Below are 20,202 nucleotides of genomic sequence, written 5' to 3' on the forward strand. Positions count from 1 at the left end.
AGATTAAACTCTAGATTATTTACTAAATTAAATTATTTAAGAATAGCCTGCTAGAGAACTTTAGCCTTTTTCTAAATATTCTTAATTATATAGCTATTTACCTGGAGGGGTAGTACTTTTATTCTAGATTTTAATTTATACTAGACTATAACCTGGTAGAGCTCCTTATTACTACTAACTTTATTAATAATATCTATCTAATATTAATATTTAGCTTTTTAGATTATATTCTGGAAGTATTTCCTCTCTTCTAGGCTTGGCTCTACTAGCTACCTACTATAGGAGTCTATATATTCTACTATTTACTAGGAGGTAGCCCTCTAGCCTGGGTTAGGGGGTTTCCTAACTACTTTAATAGCTTTCTAGAGTATCTCCCCTAGGTCCCCTATATACTAGTCTAGTGCTAGTTTATCTAGTAGGCCTTTTAAATCTAGAAGACCTGTTATCCTATTTTATACTAGTCCTGCTAGTTATTTTAGGTCCCTATCTAGAATCTAGAGTTATTACCTTTCTAGGGGTACAGGCTTGTGCCCTAGGACTATAGTAATCTATATTTAATAATCTAAGTTATAGTACAGGTCTAGGCAAACCTCTGTATATATAAAGGCTATATTAGAGAAAATTAGGTCTAGAATATATCCTATTATATAGGTAGCTACTTCTGGCTCCCCTATATATTCTATTTTATTATTAACTATTTATTATACAAGCTCCCCTCCCTTATAAAGATTTTATACTCCTAGCTTAAAAATATTATATATAATATTAAAGTTACCCCCTATAATATAATTAGGGGTAAGAATTAATATTACTATATAATTTATTATCTTATATATAGTAGGTTCTTAATATATATTTAGTACCTAAATATTATTTATTATTATCTAGAGTAAGTTCTAGCTTTTAATTAGTTTATATTATTCTGCCCTTAGGCCTGGGTCCTAGTATATATATATAAGTACTCTAGATTACTTCTCTATTTACCCCTCTAGGTCCCCCTAGCTATTAACTAGGGAGTAGTAATTAAATACTAGATAATTTTATATTTTGGTCCCTAGGCCTGTCTATAACTCCTATATATAGGCTATAGTATAGCCCTGCTTATAGGCTAGCTATAAGATTATAGTATAGTTTAATATTAATTTATTAATATTAGCCTAGTAGATCAAGAGATCTTACTAATACTAGGCCTGTTTTATATAGCTCCTGCTATATCTTATCCTAGGTCTCCCTAATATTAGATATTAGGTAATTTATTAATATTAGTCTCTACCTTTAGAATTCACGTACTTACTGCCTACTTAAGGCTTAGAAAGGTATAGAGGCTTTAGGTAAAGAGCTCTTTTAGATTTATATTACCTATATATATAGTAGCCCAGGTTAAGTACTATTCTATAATCTAGAAACCCTTTATATCTATATCTAGTTATAGGGGTACTTCTACTATATACTTATAGGAGTTTAGAAGTTAGGCCCTACTTATTTCTATATATAATTATACTATTACTATTATCTAGTTATAGATATCCTAGAAAGTATATATCCTATAATACCTAATATATACTAGGTCCTATTTAGATAGTTTAATAAGAGAACTATTAACCTTATATAAGGCTATAGGGTAGCTCTTATACCCTGCCTTAAATAATTTAAAGTAATTAGTATAGTAAGGAGAGTTACTATAGTTTAGCCTTATAGACCTAGTATAGTTCTTAGTTAGTATACTATACTAGGTATAGCAGGGCTATCTTATATACTTTAAGGGGTGGTAGTATCCCTAATATTCTAGATTATACTACTCTATAGGGGCCTACTTCTTAATAAATTAAGATTACTAGTTATTATTAAATAGGGTAAAGTTCTTAGTAGGTATTAAAAAAAAGATTATTTAGGTTATATATTTTATTTATATGTCTAGTCTATACCTTAATAGGTAGTAGTTAACTAGCTTTATACCTGTTTATACTAGTACCTTATCTACTATTAGTATATTTATTTCTAGGTATATACTATTATAAGATACTATTATATTAGATACCCTAGATACTATATAATTATACTACTTTTATAAGATATAGATATTAATTATATTTAGTACTTTTTTTATAGTACTTATTACTTTTTCTATTACTAGAAGATCCTGGATAATAAGGTTACTTAAGATAATTATTTATCTAGTCCTAGTTAAGTTAATCTTAAGTATTATACTAATAGTTATAAGCTCTAGAATATACTTTACTAGGGCTTGATATATTATATAGGTTTTAAGGTGTGTAAGAAGAAGCCTCCCTAGTAAAATAATTAGGATTCTATAGTTATCTCTAGTATTTATTAATATGGTTAACTTACTCTAGGCTAATCTTATTATGGTAGCAGGGCTAGTCCTATTTAAATTAGGTATAGGCTACCTAATATTATATACTCTAGCTAGTATGGGTCCTCTTTCTAAGTTTTTTAGGGTCTGTATAGCCCCCTAGGCTATAAACTTGCTAGAGGTCTTGCCTAAGGTTACTAATATTATTATTATAGGCTAGCTATATACGCGCATGGGCATATAATTATCTATAGTAGTATATTTCTTAATAGTAATAAACTAGATAAATCTATTATAGATTATTATTATATAGGCCCTCTTATCCTGACTCTTTTAGGTATTAACAAGCTTGTCTACTATAATAGCTAGCTTGGCCAGTACCTTATAACATGTTTTTGCCTGGCATTTCTCCTTATTAAGGTAACCCTGAAGGGTTCTTGTGGTAGAGCCTAGGTTAGTAGTTAAGGTGCTAGTACCTTTATAGACTAGGGGAGGTATATAGTTTAGTAAGATACTCTTTTTTCTATATCTTTTGGCAGCATGTAAGTTTGAGGGGAATGGAGGTTCTTATGGCCGTGTAAAATTAGCTGTGTTAATACCTCTAGGTAGGTAGTTAGGGGTCAGTACCTCCATCTCAGCTCGCCACGTGTCGAAACATGGTTGGAGGAGGGGGGGAGGGGCGGAATGTGTAATAGTAGGTCAGAAATATATATATTGGTTGGTTTTGTAGCGATTTGGGCCCTTATTCAAAGGTACCCCTGGGTCGCTGAGTGTTGTAAAGGTCCTAGGCGGACGGAGTCATCCTAAGCAGAGTGCATTCATTTCCATACTATACTGGCTTTGGTAGAAACCCGCAAATCTGTGGGCTGAAACAGCTAGCCACGAGTCTCCTGCATAGAGTCGCAGGCTGACGGCGTTTTGATTCAGAGGCTGCATGTTGCCACGCATACGTGCCCAAGCTAGCATTTGGGAGTACCTCCCACAGTCTTGATCGTGCTTCGGGAGATTAGCGAGCAAAACCTGGGAGTCATGAATTATTGAAAAGAGTACGGAGTATCCGCAGTTTCAAGATAACAATCGGCAGCCCAAACCCGGTCCACCAAGGGCTTCCTACGAATGGGAGACCGCAAAGGACGCCAACCCCGACCTTATTTGACATTGTCGGCAGATGTACCAAGCATGAGGTAGTCGTAAAGGTTGTGTCAACAACCTCCACAGGCTTCTTTAATTAGAAGTAATGATGACAAGTCAAACACGATCGTCCGCGGGAAAGAAAACTGGGTCCCAAAAGTTTGTGGGTAGCGACAAATCCAAAAAGTCGTCAAAGAGCGTGTCAATGTTAGCGAAACCGTGGCTGCGGTCTGGGTCCTGGATGTCACTTTGATGCCGGTCCACCGGCAGGGGTGCCTCGTGTTCTGGTATTGCAGCCGCATGAGGCACGTCACTCATGATACGATGGTGATGGTGATGAGAATTACTATCGTAGGATGATACCGGTACATTCGCTATCGATGGTCTTTGGTTTTCTTGCCTTGTCGCATTACTATTATTATGTTCACCATCGTCGTGATCGTCGTCATTAGCGCCCGAAGACGGCCGAGAGCCTTGGCCTTTAAGCGTTATTCCTTGAATATGGCGTAGTGCTTTTCGTCCTAACCGTGCCATTGCTTCTGCCGAATACCAATAAACCCCTAGCTCTTCAAGCAGATCACAGCTCGCTTCCAGGCTAGCCTTAGCACGGTCAAAATGAGTAATCAGCCTACTAGAGCGAAATTGCTGGTAGGAAACACCCATGGAGAGGGCTACTGCGTACGGAACGATGGGGAGAGGAGGTAGATTCCCGGAACATTCGGTAGCCACCAGGGAATAGATCCGAACCGCCGCCAGCCCTTGACGGGCATAAGACGGTTTAGAGTCATCAGGGCGATGAGATAACTGTGACCTGCATGAAAGGATACTAACGGCATAATAGTAGAGTTCCAAACCCCCTGGTTTAGTGTCTGTTAGTGCAGGGGAATGGAAAGGGGGTTTGAAAATAGACACACCAAGTGTAGAGGCATCCAACTCCTCTTGTGCATGAGGATCTCCTATGATTTCTTCGAAAGCCGGGTAATCCGTTTCCCATGCAATTGTCAGATCGGCGAATGGCCTATAAAGAGATATTACTCTAGATAGTAGATCGGAAAGTGCGAACCAAACTTCGAAGGCAGATCTAGATCGCCGCGCTTTCAAGTCAGGTCTTTTGATTCCAATATCGCGGTCCGCAAGAAGAATAGGGCGGCCACCGATGCATGCGTGCATCTTGTCCAGGGTCCAGAGACTCCAGAAAAGGGTTGTTAGAGGGTCTCCCTCAAGACGATCGGGTCGTTCAAGATGTAAACCAACCGTCTGCGCTTGGTGAATGGCCTGGCAGAGATGCATTGACGCTACCTCGGCACCTTCATAACCCTCAGAATGCAAGGACATCAAAGCCAAGACACGAATCCTAGTAAACCTATCAACTTCAAGTCCAGCATCCATAGCAGAAACGAGGCCGGCATATATCTCAGAACAGAATTGCCGCGCTGTTATAGAGGGACCATCGGGAACAAGATGAAGGTGAGCGCTAGCCGCTTTGTCCTTCGCTGCAATGAGACATACTGCCCTCTCTAGGAACACCGACGTTGCTCCTTTTCTAAACGTGGGGAGAAAAGATCCTTGATCAACAAGGGGCAAAATATGATTCACTCTCGAGAAATAGATAGGGATCAGGTGAGCCAGAGTCGAACATGGAAGGCGTTGACAAGCCTTCAAAGCAGACGAATATCGTTGGTGCAGAAGAGAGGTAACGGAAGGGTTCTCAAGAGCATGTTTAGCTGAATATCCCGCCCGAGAATTGGCTGTATCGAAAGTGTCTCTTTCATTTCCTTCACGATCTTGTGGAACAGGAGTATTGATCCAAAGCCCAACCCGGTCCCGAAGGTGAGTCCCACCTGAAGCTAACTGCTCACGAATAACGGCTTCCGGGTTGAGATCTCCTACAAACCGTTCTATCCGTGGGATCTCTAGGGAAGAAGGCATAGCTAATCTTGTTCCAGCCAGTTCATCATCCATTAGCGAACTCGCTGCTGGTTGGTGACCAGAGGAACTCACGACAGTGCTCTGAATCTGGGCGGTGTTCAAGCTGTCAGGACCAAGATGACGGCAGCGTTTCTTCAATCGTTAGAATTTATTATTCTCATTATGATTATTATTCCTTTTGGAGTTGAAAGAAGCAGTACTACACCTTTCTCTTTTGGCAGTTGGAACAGGCACGCAGTGCTCTTGTTCTCCGCCGCGACTGCGGAGTATTGGCTATCCAGGTAAGCTCCATCTTATGGTTTAAACGGTTTTACCTCGAAGATGGATCAAAGGAAAAGGAGGGCATTTTGTATTGTTGACTGAGGATTTTAAGACCTTTTCCTCAGCAGCACCGTAGGATCTTGAAAGAGACCTCTCCGTGTATGTACGGAACGCGCAGCCTTCCACTTTGGTAAAGAACTGATCCCAACTTCTACAAAGTTCAAACATGATATATAATAATGCCTTTACATGAAAATTTACCTAATTCTGGGGAATCCACAAAGACCTTGGAGCTAACTAGTTAACTAACTAGGTAGCTAACTATCTTTAATTGCTTAGGCTCGGGACACGACCAAGGAGACGCGTCAAACGCGTTCGTTCGCTCGTATTCCAAGCAGAGTCAGCCGGCGAGAGCTTCTGGGGATTGGTAACGATGTATTCCTTTCGTCTATTGAATCTCTCTCTCAATTAATTGAAATGCAAATCATAACGTCTTCCATCCCTTTGACAATTAGTCTTCACTCTCATCCATTTGCCGGTTCGAAAACCGTTTCGGGCGGGTCCCTTCTCTTGCATTCATTCAACCCAAGTTAACTCTATCTCCGGGGCAATATGGCGAGTCCAAGCTTGAAGCGAGGAGCCGGCCATTTGGCGGCTCCAGTGGTTGATGCAAAGAAATCGAAATCTAACGGCAGCATCACTTCTTTCTTTGGTGTACCCAAGTCCTCCAGTGCTACCAAGTTGACGACGGCTTCTGCCCCATCTCCCACGTTCAATAAGCAGAAATGGGTGTCCACGCTGACTGCAGAGCAAAAGGAGCTTTTGCAATTAGAGATCGATACCCTCGATGAGACTTGGTTGGCACATCTCAAGGAAGAGATCGTCAAGCCAGAGTTTCTAGCCTTGAAACGCTTCCTTCAGAAGGAGAAGCAGTCGGGAGTCAAGATCTTCCCTCCTGAGAATGAGATATACTCTTGGTACGATCTTTCTTTTTCTTCCCCATGATAATGAAAGCTCTCCTATCTGGTTGTTTCGGTATCTAATGCATGTGTGAATCACCCCTCTAGGTCTCGCCTGACACCACTCAACAAAGTGAAAGTAGTCATCATCGGCCAGGACCCGTACCACAACCACAACCAGGCCCACGGCCTCGCATTCTCAGTTCGCCCACCTACACCTGCTCCTCCATCTCTCGTCAACATCTACAAGGGCATTAAGAACGATTACCCGTCATTCCAGCCTCCTCCCAACAAAGGCGGCCTTCTCACGCCATGGGCAGAGCGGGGGGTGTTACTCCTAAACACTAGCTTGACAGTGCGAGCACACCAAGCTGGTACCCACTCAAAGAAGGGTTGGGAGAATCTGACTCAAAAGGCGATCGAAGTTGTGGCTCGAGTCCGCACCCGCGGCGTAGTTTTCCTTGCATGGGGTGAGAATGCCAAAAAGTGTGTGGCAAAGACCGGCAAGGACAAACATTGCGTGTTGTATTCAGCTCACCCAAGTCCACTGAGCGCATCGAGAGGTTTTGTAAGTATACATCTCCTCCCCTCCAGCAGCGTGTTCCTACGAGCCGATACTAACAAGACGACGCTCTTGCCGCAGTTCACAAACCAACATTTCAAAAAATGCAACGAATGGCTTTCGGAACGCTACGGCGCTGACGGGATCATCGACTGGAGCCTCACAACTGTGACAGAAAAAACAAGTGCGCCTCTGGCCACCATTCAGAGTTCCTCGGTAGTAATTAACTCCAAGGAATCCCTTTCCTCGGAGGATAAACCGTCCCCGTCTAAACCTGCTGCCGAAAAAACAGCGTCTTCAGACAAACCCACTCTGGCAGAAGACGACGATGAATTCGAGGATGACCTCGACGCTCTCGAGCAGCTCGTGGCGTCAGCGGAATCAACAGGGGAAAATCAATAAATGCGTGGTGAAAATGCAGAAAGATCAGTTATCGTCCTCCTCGATTTACTTGGAATTGGCACTGTTGCGGAAAATCCTTTGGTCAGCGGCTTTTTTCAACTTCCTTTTTTTTTCATTCATTCAGTTCTTTTCTTTTCTGTTCTTTGGTCGTTCCCCCTTCCCCTCCAGAGACGGCCTAACTAAAGCTAGACGTGTTTGAGATAATACTTGTTCGGGCAATCTTTTTTTTTTCCTGCTGCTCCCATGATGAGCATTGCGGGTTTTCTTATACGGTTTCTTTGACATGCGGGGAAAATGTTGGACTAGGATTGTTCTATGGATTTGCCGAATGGCGTTTGTGTAGCTAGCAATCAATACATTGATTGGACCTGATACGGAGTACTCAAGTTTGTTCTCGATTTTTTTTTTTTTTTCCTTTTATATCAACCGAGAAGGTATACTTCTTATTGTTCACTCCTTGAGTTCGTCGAGACTACAAAATAACAGACCAGTTTTTAGAGGCGCACACAGTACCTACCTACCACGCCGCACTAAGTCACACTACTTACTATCCAGACAGTCAAGGAACAGGACGAGGTACGAAATATAACAGTCAACCCTGAAAAACAATAACCACACTGTAAACCGATAGTACAACTCATAATATTCGACGATTTATCTTGCTACCAATACATTGAAATTACAATTCGTCATGCTCAGCCTTCTCGCCAGTTGCGGAAGGCTCAGCCTCCTCAGACGTGGCGGAAGGAGTCTCGGTAGCTTCAGCGCTTTCCTCAGTCTCCTCGGGCTGGGCATTGAAAGCATCAATCTTGTACTTGCCGTTGTCCCGGACAAAGTTGGCAAGGTCCTCGATGGTGCGAGAGCCAGAATAGTCAACTGGAGCATCCTTAGAGCCAGCAGGGAACAGCTTGATAGTAGGGAATCCAGTGATAGAATCAGGGACATCGTTGGCAGTGGCGTCAATCTTGGCAATGGTAACCTTAGAATTGAAGTCTTCGTTGCTGGTGTACAAAGCAGCCAACTCATCGTACTTGGGGGCAAGTCTATTGAGAATTCATCAGCGAGCAATTCAGGCACAGAATTAACTGAGGGAAACTTACGACTTGCAGTGACCGCACCAGGGGGCGTAGAATTCAAGGAGAACATCCTTGTCGTTGTCAAGGACAAGATCCTTGTAGGAGTGGGCAACAACCACAGTGACAGGGCCGTCCTGGGTTTCGGGGATAGGTTCGGACTTGATGCTGGGCTCCACTTTACCATCAAGGACATCCTGGATGAACTGGCCAATTTCCTTGGCAGAGAGTTCCTTAGACTGGTCGTAAGGGTACTTGGTGTTCTTCACGGGGTCCTGGATGGCGAATGCGGGGAACTGCTTGGGGTCAAGGTTGAGGTTTCCGGCATGAGCACCAAAGGCTTTAGCATCAATGGTGGCGATGTTGATAGCACCCTTGTGCTGCTCTGCGATAGGCTTGAACTCCTCGGCGTACTGGTCACGCTCTTCCTTAGTTTCAGCGAAGATGTAGGCAAGGGGAATGCCGGCCTGTGATAAAATCAGATCAATCAGTATATTGCAATTCAACCCTGGCAGTTGGATCGAATCCCCTGTGAAAAACCCGCCGGGTTCGTGGAAATGTGACATACAGTAATGTATCCAGAGTAAGTCTCGGGGCCGACTTCACCGACCAGTGGGGTGCTGGCAGTCTTCACCCAGCTCAGGAGAGCCTCGGTCTCGAGCGAGCCATCATAAATAGCCTTCTTCTCATCAAAGTCCTTGTAGAGGATGACGGAAGGTTGCTTCGCACCCTCTGCGTCGGCGATAGCGGCGTCGCTTGACGAGGCAAACAGGTAGTTGTCTCTCTGGGATTCAGCGAAGCTTGTGAAAGCCTCGGTTGAAGCCTTGTCGTCCTCAGCGAAGTAACCAACCACAACAATCTTGTCCAGGCTCTTGACCTCCTCGATATTCTCTGCGGTAACGATGGAAACAGCAGGAAGGGATTGCTTAAGCATGTACGAGACGATACTATAAGAAGCACATGACTTGTTAGTTTTTTGTTTGTTTTGTTTTCAAAATCGATTTGAACAGAGCTGAAGCAAAAACAAACAAACAAACAAAAATGTCGAGCTTTCGGAAAACGGAGGAGAATGAATTACTTACGCCTCCTTCTGGCGGGCTCCAGCGTAGGGCTTGACAGTCTCAGGGCCGCGGAAGACCTTGAGGGTTGGGTAGCCCTCAACTCCCTGACCCTTGCACAGTTCCTCTTCCTCAGTACAGTCCACCTTGACGAGGGGAATGTTCTTCTCTTTCAGCTCCGTGGCAGCTTCTTCGTACTTGGGTGCGAGAGCCTTGCAGTGGCCACACCAGGGAGCAAAGAACTCTGCCAGTACCAAGTCATGTTCCTGCATGAACTTGGTGAAAGTGTCCTTGGTCAGAGAGACGACGTCGGACGAGGCATCAGCTGGGGCATCTGAAGCGGAGACCACTGCAGCAGCTCCCAACAGGCGAATGGCCCATGGCGCGAAGGATCGCATTTTGGTATGGAGGAAATGAAATCAATGCGCACAAAGATGAAACAGTGAGATAAGAGATCGATGTCTGTCGATGACGCGGTAACCCAATAGAGCCCAAGGTTGGCCAGTCAAAGACGTAGTCGAGAGGAGGGGTGTTGGGGGGGGGAGGGGGAGGAGGAGGAGGAGGAAGAAGAAGAAGATGATGATGATGAAGATGAAGAAAAAGAAGGGAAAGGGTCCACGGTTATAGGACGATAAAGCTAGGTGGCCTGTAGAGGAAGGGGCCAGTGAATGGAGGAATGGATACCGTAGAAAGAGGACAGTTTGTTCTTTCTGCAGTCAGGTTGGCGGTGCAGCTTTCTGACTGGTTCTGGCTTGCAAGGGACGGACCACTCGATAATATGCGCCTAGTACTATTATGATGCCCCTGCAGCTTCATTATTTATGGGGGGGAGGGCTGAGCCCACTCAAGCACCCTCTAAACTGATGGGGATTTTTTAATTTTGGTACGTCCCGGTTTCCCTGGAGAGTTACCAGTTACAGGTGGCGTTATATGTATACATAATAACGTAGGTAGGGACTTAATATGTGTGGATTTATTTATACCAATCACGGTGTGGAATAATGCAGTCAAGATATATAACATCTATACCTATATTTTAACAAAGGATCTTTCTTACACAATACACATCCATAACCTAGATCTTATCTCATATTAACCCCGCGGGGTGCGGAATAAGTGTATACATATCCATTGACCCTCTCTAAACCAACCTTACAACTCCTACGTACTCAGTCGAATCTAGCACCTTATTCACAAAATGTCCCATAACTGGGTGTCTCCGGACCTTCGCGCTCCTCCAGCTCCGCTGACAGTGCAAGCGCATCCCGCTTTCCTCTCTCCACATCCACAAGTAGCATAAGCGGCAGAGGTAGAAGGATCAGGATGGCAAGGAAAAGGAATGCAGGTCGTATCTCACCATAGCGATCCGTTATGAACCCAACAATGGCCGGTCCAAATATACTTGACCCCTTGTCTGTGATCGCGTAGAGAGAATAGAAAGAGGCTTCGTATCCTGGGGGAATCAGCTCTCCAAAAAAGCTGCGACAGTAGGACGATAGCCCGCCCATGACAATACCATACACAACGCCAAGAGGAAACATTTCCCACGGTTGTTGTAGACCCAAGTAGCCGAGATCTTTAATCGCGGGGATGAACCCTAGTAGCCCATACAGGGGTACAAGCTCAAACAAAACTATGCATGCAATAATCGTCTGCGATGCGCGAAGATTAAACACCCGCGATACATAGCTCCAGGTAAACGCCCCAAATACTCCGGCCAGCATCGAAATTACATTGATCAACCCTAGCGCGGCAGGCTCCATGTTCAACTGTGTTTTAGCAAATAGAACAGCAGTTCCGCTGACAGTGGCGATCCCGTCGCTCAAAAGAAACCAGGCCGCAAGAAACAATAGGATATCTTTCAGGTGGCGGGTCCGCATTGCAGTTCGACCAAGGGACTTCCAAGCATAAGCCATATAGCCAAACCATGATCGATATTCCTTTCCTCCTTGAGCATGGAGAAGCGGGGGCCCGGGACGAGGTCGCAGCCAAAATGCCGCAGGTATCGTAAATGCGAGCCACCAAAGCCCTATAAGGAATAGGACGAGGCGCAATGAAAAGGTTGTTTGGTTGGTCTTAACAACGACAAGAATGCATATGCACTGCAGCAGCACGGCGCTGATATAGCCAATGCCAATCCCATAAGACGATATTTTGGTGGACAGCGCCAGCTCGTTGGACGTGCTTGTCAAGGTGGCTGGCGTGAGATTTTCTACCTGAGCGGAACCATCAGTCGAGTCTGCCCGAAGGAGTGGCGTAGTCGGGCTAGTGCCGTGATTTGAAGCATCATTTGTCGCTAGAGAAGGGTTACTGTTTGCGGAGGCGGCATGTCTGCTAGCATCTTTGAGCAAAGAAGGATGATGCCGAACCAATAAAGGTAAAAAGGAATTCAAGAGGACGAAAGATGCCCCAAGGCAGGTGTTCGCCACGATAGCTAATAGTGCCCCCAGCAAATAGACTGCCGGAGTAACTGGCAGAAATAGCATCGTGGAAATAGAGCCGATAAAGGCAAATATTACCAACAAAGTCTTACGATAACTTCCGTGGTCTGCAGCACCCGACATGGAAATGATCAAAACTGCCTGGACGAGAACACTCACGGAGAAAGTGTACATTGCGAAGCTTGCAGTGTTGATTTCAGCCCCCAGGATGAAAACAATGCACTGGCTCGAACCGAGTGTATTTTGCTTTGCAAACATCCAAGTTGCAGGGGAAGCGCCTGGTGAATTCCACGATGGGCTGCATGGGGTTGTCTTGTCCGATAGAAGGACGCCACGCTCTCGAGCCATTTGTTCTAGTGTAATGGGGAGGAATGATCCTACGAATCATTAGAAACAGGATAAAAATACCCAAAGAAGTTGCATCAATCTCCATACCCATAGCACAAACGGTGAAAACCTCTGCGGCCCAGCCATAGCTATACCAACCTGCAAGCTCCTTCTTGCTTGTTGGTCTAGTGTCATCGCCAGGGTACTGTGGGCGCAGGGGATTGTATTCAACGGTTGCGTCCTCTTGCATGTTTACCAACGGCGTTTCAGCTCAAACCAAATATGATGAGAACACTGGGAAGTCTGCCTCGCGGCTATTATTTTGAATGCATAGTAAAGGTGACACACAGTGTAGTGGAGGTCTGGAGCTGACTGTATTGAGCACGGCGGGTTAGTGGAATGACAATGATGCAATTCGACCAGGTAAGCTGGGTCGAAGACGATAAGATAACGAGGAAGCAGGGATAATACGGAATCTTGAGTGCTAGTGTTGAGATAGTATGTAGATGGGAATGAGAATGAATTGGATTGATGGAAGACTAAAGAGGAAGATGAGATGGCCAGCAACCCCACCACTATGGTTGAAGAGGAGAAAGGGGGTTGGTGAGAGGAGAGAGAAGTTAAAGCAAGCTCCTTACGGTGATCGGACTCGTCTTGCCAGGCACCAAGGCATAAAGGCACCAAGGCACCAAGGCATCTAGTCGTCTTTCCCCAGCCACTAACAAAGTCCAGTCCCGTGTTCATCAATCATGCATTTGCATCACAGCCGCGGACATTGTCCAGACTATCCTCTCCCCATCAACTTCTTTGAGGTATGCGTATCCTTTGAGGAATCTCACCTTTCAATATATCCCTATACTCTTCCACTGGTGTACTTTGGGCTCTGATGATATACCTGGTTTTCCCCGACCCTTGGTTCTTTTTTCCGACGTCCCCCTTCCAGTCCTTTCTTTATCTTCCAGCCCAGCGCATTTCCCACTCCTGACCAGGAGCGCAAATTCTTATGCCAGAGGCGCTCCAGTTTATTTGATCTATCACACACTTACGACCTTAAAACAACCGAGTTCTATCATCTTCAAGAATCAATTGCGCTCTCTCGTCGTGAATGTTTCGTTGCCCGCCTCGTTGATCATCAAGCTCCTACGCCCGGGTTCGAATTCACGACAAATCCTCGATCCTATTGTTCCAAATAATCCTCAACTTTTTTTGCGCTGCTTTGGGTGGTATATATGGCGCCGCGCTGAAGTTTCCCGATCGACAGGATACTATCGGCTTCCCTTCCTACCCGGCGGACCTGACAGCACCTACACCGAGTCGTTCGCGTCGCGCCGTGCAGAGGGTAAAGGAGGGGAGGGCTGGAATCACTGAGGCTTGAATCCTGTGCTCAGAACATGCCGGGCGTCGTCATGGACAATCACAAAATCGGTGGAGAGAGACGAGCATCCAATATCCATGATCAGATGAATGGTGTCTTATCTGGGCCAGGGAATACTGATCAGACAGCTAACTCTGTGGATTTACAAAATGGATCGCTTCACGTCAATGGTGTCGGGAAATTTTCCGATTCTCGCCAAAATAACAAGCCCGCTTCAATGAAAATGGTACCAGCCACATCCAGAGAACCTCCTCAGTTACTACACATTACGCAAGGGTTCTTTCCCTTTTCGAAGTTGGTTAATAGATCTGTACAACAATGCTGGAACGATTTATCGGATTTAATTGCCGAGCTGGCCGAGATCCAAGTGTCATCGCAAGACTCGGGCACGCCTTCATTATCCGCGAATGGGAAGTTACCTGGAAACCAATCCCCAGAGAATCTGCGCAAAAAAATCCGCGCCATGGAGTTTGCTCAGGCGAAACGCGCAGAGTTCATTAAACTCCTCGTTCTCTCCCAATGGAGTCGACAAGCGGCCGACGTCAGTAAATTAATCGACATCCAAAACTACATTCGTACACAACATCAAGCCTACTCGAGTGCTTTGCAGTGGATGGGGGATATGAAAAGAGACCTGGTTCAAGCACAGGTGGCCAATCCAGATCTCAAAACGGCGTTGGAGGTTTTATCTAAAGGCGAGGTCGTTTCCATGCCCGACGTAAGTCTCCTTACCCCCCCTTCTTTCGGTTGGGGGTTTTTTTTCTCGGTCAACCTAACACCTGTTTCTAGCTTGGATACAAACCTCCGAAGTCTTTGACGCCCAAGTCCACATTGAAGAAGTTGCAAAAGATCAACAGAATCATCAGTGCAAGGCTAGCATTACATGAGACTATTCCCATCCCATTTCAAACATATCGGGTTCACGACGGTCGAGTCACATTCGTCGTGCCGGACGAGTTTGAACTAGACCTATCCGTTGGTGAAGAGAGTGACACATCTCAGTTCTTCTTCGTCGATATCCGCTTCCTTTTTAACCCCTCATCTTCGATTCCGAAGGGCCGAGTCTTTAGTGAACTGGATTTGAAAGTCAATGAGATCCTCCGAACTGGCGGCCTAACGGGCTGTTTCGACTGGCTACATAGTTTGGTACTGACCAATAAAATAAATATACTCACTAAACAGGCTGGAGAATTAGCCAAAGGGTTGTGGTCAAATGTCCTGCGCATCGAATTGTTACATCGAACGCTGGTTTTGCAGTACTGGGCCTCGACGAAGCATGGAACTAAATCCTGGCTTGAAATTGGCATCCAGCGCGGCGGTCAGGCAAAGAAGCCATGGGATCAGCCCTTCCCGACTTTGGGCTTACGCTGGATGAGAGATGGGCAGGAGGTTGACCCGGCAGATGTTGAATTTGATACAGAAAATCTATCTGTGGAATCCCTCCTACGGAGTGTCATTGCCCTGCATATTTCACATATACTCTCTTCGGCATATATGGGGATCAGTGCAAAACTCCTTTTTTCAAGTGGGGTACTATCTCTACGAGCGCATTTGACAAAGACAGAACCAGGAGACTGCCAACTCGATGTGCAGCTGACAGCGTCGAGAAAACTTCGCGTTGCCATTGAGCCAATGTCAGGAGCGATAATTTTATCAGCCACGCCCAGTGCTTTAGACCGAACAGATATGGACCGCAACGTTGATCGCCCAACGGTCGATGACATAATCGCTCGTGTCTCACGCCTTCGTTGTGGTGCTGCGATAGAAGAAGTCGAGTCGAAGGTGAAGATGTTTGGTTTTGAACCTGTTAGCCCCCGGAAGTTACGGTTCGATGCCAGGAGGGTATTTCCAACGGGGGTGCTGCGTTTTAGTTTCTTCTGGAATCATCTTTGGGAGCGCAATTGGATGCTAGCGGCGACGAGCAGCATGGATGGTGACAGCTGGTGGGTGGTTCAAACTCGACCTGCGGAATCTGCCAACAGTTATCCGATTCTCGATGCAAATCTACACCCAGATCAAGCTTTTTGCTCCGCCCAAATTATTTGCAATACACTGTTTCCTCTTCAAGAAACGGGGTATTCGTCACTCGCGGATCTCGGACACTGTTTGTCAGGAGTTTTAGTCATGCATGCCAATGCTCGCTTCCTGGAGGATTTGCAGTTCCTCAAGTTCTTCCCGCCTTTGCATAAACTAAAAATTGACTCTACCCTTCAAGTCCCGGATATCATGATTCGGTATGAAGCGTCAATACTCCCCCAGGCGCTTCAGATAGCCTTGCCTGCTGGCTTTAAGAAGAAGACGCTCATCAAGGACACAATCCGCTTAGCTTTCGGGGGGATAGATCGGCAAAAGAAGGTTGCCATTATGGTGGCTTATGGCAATTTGTGCATACCTTCCCGGGCCTTCAGCGCCCTGATCCCAAAGGAAGACCGCTCTTTGGTCTTTCAAAAAACGGGTACTGGGTTTGCGCTCCGCCTGCTTGCGCCAGTTGGCTATCCTGTCCTGATCGCCCTCCTTGAAAACCTACAGAGACTTGAGTGTGTGCTGTCGATTTGCGAGACACTCCAGCGGAAGAAGATAGAGCCCCTTTCTCTATCTTTGTCGCATATATGTTTTGCTTATGGCCCCAACAAAGATCTATCGGCCCGTCTTGACATCGGAGTCTCCCAGCCTATGTCTCATATGGAAATGGACCCAGTCAAGCTTGCCTCCAGGGTGGATCGTCTATTGCACTTACACCTGGGTATTCGCTTCGAAAACTGTAACCCCCATCGCCGAATCCAAGAAACCCTAGCATCTAACTTGAACCGTCCTTCAGCCGACGTCGGTCTGGACAACATTGCCGAATTACTCTCCTTTACGCTGCCATTGATGCGAGCCTTGGATCGCCGTATGGCAAATCCATCGTATAATGAGGGTTTGAAGATGCAGGTCATCGTGCGCAGCGCAAAGTCTTTCCACATCCACTACCCCAACGACAAATTACGCTTTCAATTAGTGGCTAGCCAGCATTTGAGTCGATCTGTTTGGGTGCTCAAAGATATCGGCAGTACTCAAAATGGAACCGGCGAAGATGAAATCAGACGCCAGCTGCAGGAAAGTCTGTATAAATCTAGGGGTGAGGGCTGGAGAGGCCTCGGCAATGGAGTTGTTGCCGAGCCTGAGTTTGTTGGACACCTTCTGGACGAACTTGACAAACACCTCACTAGTATTGGAACTAGTTTACCCTCGAATCCCCTAGGTATTCAAGTCAATTCGGGCCTTCCTGAAACCGTCACCCAGCTATTGGTTAAGGGACAGGGCAGACCACCAGACCGAGCCGATAACAACAAAGGCATGCAGCAACAGCCAGGTGCCGCAGCAACACAGAATGCGGACATCATTACGATTGACTAGCGAAGTTCTTCTTGGATTCATTCTATTACTCGGGGAAAAGTCTCTTTTTCTTTTGGAGGTTTTCTGCAGGAAACCCCTATATTTTGCATTTTAAGCGGATCTGTCCCTTTTTTTTTTTTTTTTTTCCCCAGCGATCCTTGTGTTCATTAGCCTCCGGAGGTTGGTTTGTGTATTTTATTCTGCATTCGGCAGTTGTAAGTACATGGCAGGTGTTGTATGATGGCTTATATCCCAAGCTGTCTCCCCCCCGGATCTCTTCTGGCTTTTAAAGGTGGGAAAAGGGGGGGAAGATATAATTCAAGTAAACGTTATGAACTTATTTCATGTCATAATTCCCACGGAATTTAGAATTAAAAAGAAAGAAAAAATTTGAGAGTTTGCGGCTCATCTCTATCTTCGTGTCTGCTCTTCTAAATCTTGATCAATAGAGCCTTCCCAAGTGTTTCCAAACGAAGGACTACTCGAATGTTGGCTGTGCTTTCGAGCTGTCGTCCCTCAATGCGTTACGCTCATAATATCCTAGTCCGTTGGGTATCCAGTTGAAAACTCAGAAACGCTCCTCCTTCACCCGACCTCTATTTTTCAATATATCATATTCGATCCATTTCATGCAGGACAAGTCACCTTCTGGTACAAACCTTCCAGGGTTCATCACATGGCAGCCCTCGTAGGTCACGCAAAACGAAACAGCTTCAGAATCCGCTAGAATAAACGCTGTCGGTAGGGGATATAACTGCAGAGAAGATGCGTAATCCCATAACACAGGTCGTAGAGACTGAGGGAATGGCGACATGGTTCCTTGATCGAGTACTGTTTTAACAAGCTTTCGAGCTGAGTGTGTAGCAGGAGAAGCCGGGTTTGACCTATCAGCTCCCGGGTGTCCTTGGGCATCGGCTTGGTCTTCAAGATCAGCTGTACTGTTTAGACCATCTACAGTTGTTGGGTCATTCCGAGCCACGCTCACTGCGCTCCGCCTTAGACGCCCTGAAATATCGTCGCGAAGTACAGCGATGTCGTGAACTGGCCCAAATAGAGTGATGCGTGAAGGGTTACTCGTCCAAATAGCTTCTCCTCCGGGTTCGGATGTTTGGTTCCGGTCTAATTGAGAGTTTGCAGAAGCAAAAGCACGTTTTACCCTTGATGTAAACAATTCAGGGACTTCATGACGCGGTATCGTCGAGGTGGCGCCTGCCGTGAAGGCTGATGACCATGGGTCGTTGTCACCCGGCACAAAGATAAAGGTAGAGCGTTGCAGCAATGACGGAAATTCGGACAATATTAAAGCGAGCATATCAAAACATTCCTTGTACTCGATGCTCCCTCCTTGACCACCGCCATTAATGATGGCTTTCTGCACAAAGTTCCCCATCAGAACGAAAGCCACAGGGCGTTCCTGCAAGGGTAGATCATTGTAAAGAGCGAGAACCTTCCTTAGTGCATCCAACGTCTTCATGTTGTCAAGGTTCACCTCGCCCATAATTACCATCTTGAGCCGACGATGAACTTCTATGCCATCATGAACGTCTCGCAAGCACCTGGTCTGGATTTGTCTCATTCGTGGACCTTGAGCACGTTCGCTCCCAACTCCTAGGAAATCAACCCACCCAAACCCTCCACTAGAGCTGATGTCTCTGCCGTTCTCCTGGTTACTAGTACCAAGTGATGTCTCGCGCCGCTCGCAGGGAGGGCCACAAATTGAAATCCCAACAAATCTACCCCCTATTGCCCCTCCAATTCCACTATTTCCACCTAATGTTGACCCTCTGACATTCTCTTCCTCCTCGTAAATTCCGTCAACAAGCACAAACATGCCGGGAGAGAGCCAAGCACCGTCCGCTGGGATCATACGCGCATGGCTCAATTCCAGAACGATACTGCCCGTAATATCGGTGAGGGATAGCTCGCCGGTGGGAGACACAGACAATAGACCAAGCAGTAAATGCGATGTACCACTTCTCCCGAGCAAATTTGCAACAGGGGTGAGCTTATAGCACTGATTCCTATCGAAGGAGGACGATGCCCGCTGTAATCCGCGTCCGCCAGAAGATGCTAGCGAGACTTGAAATGACTCATTTCGAAGCAAGCGCTGGTAAACAATGTTATAGCGGTCTCTGAATAAGGCGGTCTTATGGGACGGCGGCGGGAAAAGAGAGGGTTTGAATTTCGTAACCTCAAAGTGCTTTTTGTCGGCGTTGTAGGTCAACCTCGGGATATCGAAGGCTTCAATCACTTTGATCCAACGTCTTGGGTGGAGAACATTATCATCGGAATCATCTGGCGCCTGGTCCTCCGATAGTCCGGTTGAATGTGACGGCTGTAAGCTGGGAACCCTGTTGTTTCCATTTGCGCCTGCTGCTTTCGCGAGACCTTCCTTTGCAGCGAGTTTCGCATCAATGACCCTGCCGCCGCTCATGTTCCCTTCTAGAGTCTGTAAGATAGCTTTCAACGATGCTCCCTTGCCCTCTTCCACTATAACACCACCTCCCGCCTTTCTCCAGCTCTTGGCTACCTCATCCAATACACGCTCTGCAAGACCTTCCTCGCGCCATCCTGAGCCACAATTTTTGCCCACAAAGGTTGCTAGAGCCTGGAGTGCAGAGGATGAGATGGTGAGGTTGTGCTTCCGGGTGAAGGTGCGAAATGCGACAGGTCGGAGTGTTGAGGGAGGAAGTAGAATAGGAAGTATAGATGTCCTTGCTGGGGCTGGATTGATCCTATTCGTCCTAACCGGGTGGGCAGGAGTTCCGAATGCTGGCGACGATGAGCGTACAGGGTCTGAATTCATCTTTGTATGGATTGTATGAAATCGGACTTTTCCATACTCGGGGAACGGATTTCCTTTCGGTAGAACTAAAGCTACATTCTCAGTAAGATTGTAAGATTGTAATCTGGTCAGGTCTGTACTCACGGATCGATAAGTGTCCTTTAAATGATTAATTGATTTGAGACAGTATTTACATTGATATCTCTGCAG

At 46.0% G+C, this 20,202-nt stretch overlaps 6 protein-coding genes across 6 annotated transcripts; 2 read left to right on the forward strand and 4 right to left on the reverse strand.

Moving 5' to 3' along the window:
* Positions 1-3,562: 3,562 nt before the first annotated feature.
* On the reverse strand, positions 3,563-5,666 carry P175DRAFT_0440103 (transcription factor domain-containing protein; the record flags this gene model as incomplete). Its single annotated transcript, XM_040894006.1, has 3 exons — positions 3,563-4,302; positions 4,360-5,506; positions 5,580-5,666. 3 exons carry the CDS (start codon positions 5,664-5,666, stop codon positions 3,563-3,565), a joined length of 1,974 nt encoding a protein of 657 aa, XP_040751553.1.
* A 256-nt stretch (positions 5,667-5,922) lies between these two features.
* On the forward strand, positions 5,923-7,775 carry P175DRAFT_0502320 (uracil-DNA glycosylase). Its single transcript, XM_040897351.1, has 3 exons — positions 5,923-6,612; positions 6,703-7,162; positions 7,238-7,775. Exons 1-3 carry the CDS (start codon positions 6,248-6,250, stop codon positions 7,556-7,558), a joined length of 1,146 nt encoding a protein of 381 aa, XP_040751554.1. The 5' UTR covers positions 5,923-6,247; the 3' UTR covers positions 7,559-7,775.
* Positions 7,776-7,996: 221 nt separating this feature from the next.
* Positions 7,997-10,545, reverse strand: pdiA (protein disulfide isomerase PDI1). The gene is made up of 4 exons (XM_040899363.1): positions 9,714-10,545; positions 9,200-9,578; positions 8,659-9,098; positions 7,997-8,601 (listed from the first exon to the last, which is right to left on the reverse strand). Exons 1-4 carry the CDS (start codon positions 10,085-10,087, stop codon positions 8,238-8,240), a joined length of 1,557 nt encoding a protein of 518 aa, XP_040751555.1. The 5' UTR covers positions 10,088-10,545; the 3' UTR covers positions 7,997-8,237.
* Positions 10,546-10,646: 101 nt separating this feature from the next.
* Positions 10,647-13,049, reverse strand: P175DRAFT_0460639 (MFS transporter). Its single transcript, XM_040894733.1, has 2 exons — positions 12,566-13,049; positions 10,647-12,507 (listed from the first exon to the last, which is right to left on the reverse strand). The coding sequence occupies exons 1-2, from the start codon at positions 12,705-12,707 to the stop codon at positions 10,877-10,879; spliced, it is 1,773 nt and encodes a 590-aa protein (XP_040751556.1). The 5' UTR covers positions 12,708-13,049; the 3' UTR covers positions 10,647-10,876.
* A 799-nt stretch (positions 13,050-13,848) lies between these two features.
* Positions 13,849-17,228, forward strand: P175DRAFT_0439462 (mediator of RNA polymerase II transcription subunit 14; the record flags this gene model as incomplete). The annotated part of the gene is made up of 2 exons (XM_040893964.1): positions 13,849-14,550; positions 14,622-17,228. The coding sequence occupies 2 exons, from the start codon at positions 13,849-13,851 to the stop codon at positions 17,226-17,228; spliced, it is 3,309 nt and encodes a 1,102-aa protein (XP_040751557.1).
* Positions 17,229-17,486: 258 nt separating this feature from the next.
* Positions 17,487-20,186, reverse strand: P175DRAFT_0460644 (DNA polymerase epsilon noncatalytic subunit). The gene is made up of 2 exons (XM_040894734.1): positions 20,137-20,186; positions 17,487-20,084 (listed from the first exon to the last, which is right to left on the reverse strand). Exon 2 carries the CDS (start codon positions 20,011-20,013, stop codon positions 17,776-17,778), a length of 2,238 nt encoding a protein of 745 aa, XP_040751558.1. The 5' UTR covers positions 20,014-20,084; positions 20,137-20,186; the 3' UTR covers positions 17,487-17,775.
* Positions 20,187-20,202: the final 16 nt, after the last annotated feature.

This window comes from Aspergillus ochraceoroseus (genome assembly GCF_002846915.1).
Source record: "Aspergillus ochraceoroseus IBT 24754 chromosome Unknown P175scaffold_5, whole genome shotgun sequence".
Classification (NCBI taxonomy): domain Eukaryota; kingdom Fungi; phylum Ascomycota; class Eurotiomycetes; order Eurotiales; family Aspergillaceae; genus Aspergillus; species Aspergillus ochraceoroseus.